Source organism: Cervus elaphus, chromosome 31 (assembly GCF_910594005.1).
Source record: "Cervus elaphus chromosome 31, mCerEla1.1, whole genome shotgun sequence".
NCBI lineage: Eukaryota > Metazoa > Chordata > Mammalia > Artiodactyla > Cervidae > Cervus > Cervus elaphus.
The window spans coordinates 41,859,682-41,862,592 of NC_057845.1; the positions used below are offsets into that span (position 1 = coordinate 41,859,682).

Here is a 2,911-nt window from a genome sequence, read left to right on the forward strand (position 1 = left end):
GGGCTTCCCCTGTGGCTCAACTTGTAAAGAATCTGCCTGCAGTGCAGGAGACCTGGGTTCGATCCCTGGGTTGGAAAGATCTCCTGGAGAAGGGAAAGGCTGCCCACTCCAGTATTCTAGCCTGGAGAATTCCATGGACTGTAGAGTCCATGGAATCGCCAAGAGTCAGACATGTCTGAGCGACTTTCACTCACTTCATATTCCCGTTGACTGATAGAAGCTTTTTATGGAATAAAACTATAGAAATGGTTTTATTTATTGAATTTATTTATTGAAACAATTTCCTAGTTTGTGTCTGACATTTGATGTTACTCGTGATGTTTTTCACAGATAGCTATATAATTGAATTTATCAATTTCTAACCCTTAGGAATGCTTCAGTTTTTTTGATAGCGTTTAAATGTCTTTACATTTTAATATGCACATGGACACAGGAGCAACTTTATACTGTATGCCTAAATGATATATTAAATACCATAAAGACCAGGAAAATAGTTTTTAAAAACATTTTATAATAGAAAATATATATACAACATAAAACTTATCATTTTAACTATATTTAAGTATCTACAGTTCAGAGGCATTAAGTTTATATTGTTGTGCATCTATCATCACCATCCAACTCCAGAACATTTTCATCTACCCAAACTGAAACTCTGTGCCCATTAAACAATAATTCCTCGTGGCTTCCCTACCCAGACAACCTTTAACTCCTGTAAGTGGCATCACACAATATTTGTCCTTTTGTGCCTAGCTTATTTCACTTGCTGTAATGTTATCAAATTTCATCCATGTTTTAACATGAATCAGAATTTCATTCCTTTTTAAGGCTGAACAATATTCTACTTTTTGTCTATACCACATTTTGTTAACCACTCATCAAGCAGGGGACAGTTGGGTTGTTTGCACCTGTGGCTATCCTGAATAAAATTCTATGAACATGAGAGTACAGAAATGGTCTTTCAAACAACAATGTTAATCCATGCAGATACAGTCACTGAAATAATTTGAGAATACTGACAGCAACTGAAAGTGAAGTAAAAGTCTTTGTCACTCAGTCATGTCTAACTCTTTGGGACCCCATGGATTGTATGTAGCCTGCCAGGATCCTCTGTCCATGAAGTTCTCCAGACAATAATACTGGAGTGGGTAGCCATTCCCTTGTCCAGGGGTCTTCCCGACCCAGGGATGGAACCCAGGTCTTCCGCATTGAGGGCTGATTCTTTACCAGCTGAGCCACCAGGGAAACCCAATTAATACCTATTGCTGACACCTAAATTTCTCACCTTTACCTAAACCACACAGAGAAAATTTTGCACTGAATCTTCCTCTCAAGACCTCAAAAGCCATCTTTGTCCATCTAATTGGACGTTTTTCTTGAAAATATGCTGGGAAAATGTTAAATAACAAGCTTAAAAGGTAAGAGCTCCTGGAGATTGATACTCCCCCAGATAAAGTTATGCATCCAAAACCACCTAACTTGTGAAAGCATTGTGGAAGAAGCTCCTTGCCCTTTTGGGGGAGCAAAACACCTTGAGAGTTCAAAAGTTGAATTGGGTATACTATAGATTACTATCTCATTTCTCCACAACTTTTTTTTTCCCCTCAACAGAGGAGTCAGGAATGGCTAAAGAAAATCATACCATAAAAAATGAGTTTATCCTCACAGGATTTACAGATCACCCAGAAATGAAGACCCTTCTGTTTGTGGTGTTTCTTACCATCTTTCTGATCACCATGGTGGGCAACCTTGGCCTGATGATACTGATTTCAAAAGAGCATCGTCTACACACACCAATGTATATCTTTCTGGGAAACCTTGCTCTTGTGGATTCTTGCTGTGCCTGTGCTGTGACTCCTAAGATGTTAAGGAACTTCTTTTCTAAAAACAGAATGATTTCCCTCTATGAATGCATGGCACAATTTTATTTTCTTTGCACTGTTGAGACTGCAGATTGCTTTCTCCTGGCAGCAATGGCTTATGATCGCTATGTGGCCATCTGCAAACCATTGCAATACCACACAATGATGTCAAAGAAACTCTGCATTCAGATGACCACGGGGGCCTACACAGCTGGGAACCTGCATTCCATGATTCATGTAGGCCTTCTATTTAGGTTAACTTTCTGTGGATCAAATCACATCAACCACTTTTACTGTGATATTCTTCCTTTATACAGGCTCTCCTGTGTTGACCCTTACGTCAATGAACTGGTACTATTTATCTTTTCCGGTTCAATTCAAGTCTTCACAATAGGTAGCGTTTTAATATCTTATCTCTACATTCTCTTAACCATTTTCAAAATGAAATCCAAAAAGGGGAGGTTCAAAGCTTTTTCTACCTGTGCGTCCCACTTTTTTTCAGTTTCATTATTCTACGGATCTCTTTTTTTCAGGTATATTAGACCAAATTTGCTTGAAGAAGGGGATAAAGATATACCAGCTGCTATTTTGTTTACGGAAGTCGTTCCTTTACTAAATCCTTTCATTTATAGCCTAAGAAATAAGGAAGTAATAACTGTCTTGAGAAAAATTCTGAAGAAAGAAAAATCACAAAAAAGTTTAAAACAAATGACGTCTACTATAGCTTAATTGTTTAAATGCAGAAAAAAATTCCAAGTGAAATTCAGTTCAGTTCAGTTGCTTGGTCATGTCCGACGCTTTGTGACCCCATGAACCATAGCACGCCAGGCCTCCCTGTCCATCACCAGCTCCCAGAGTTTACTCAAACTCATGTCCATTGAATTGGTGATGCCATCCAACCATGTCATCCTTTGTCATCCCCTTCTCCTCCTGCCCTCAATCTTTCCCAGCATCAGGGTCTTTTCAAATGAGTCAGATTTTCACATCAGGTGGCCAAAGTACTGGAGTTTCAGCCTCAACATCATTTCTTCCAATGAACACCCAGGACT

The 2,911-nt window shown here is 38.9% G+C and overlaps 1 protein-coding gene across 1 annotated transcript; it reads left to right on the top strand.

Moving 5' to 3' along the window:
• Nucleotides 1–1,531: 1,531 nt before the first annotated feature.
• Nucleotides 1,532–2,687, top strand: LOC122687431 (olfactory receptor 5K1). Its single transcript, XM_043892932.1, has one exon. It carries the CDS (start codon nucleotides 1,623–1,625, stop codon nucleotides 2,589–2,591), a length of 969 nt encoding a protein of 322 aa, XP_043748867.1. The 5' UTR covers nucleotides 1,532–1,622; the 3' UTR covers nucleotides 2,592–2,687.
• Nucleotides 2,688–2,911: the final 224 nt, after the last annotated feature.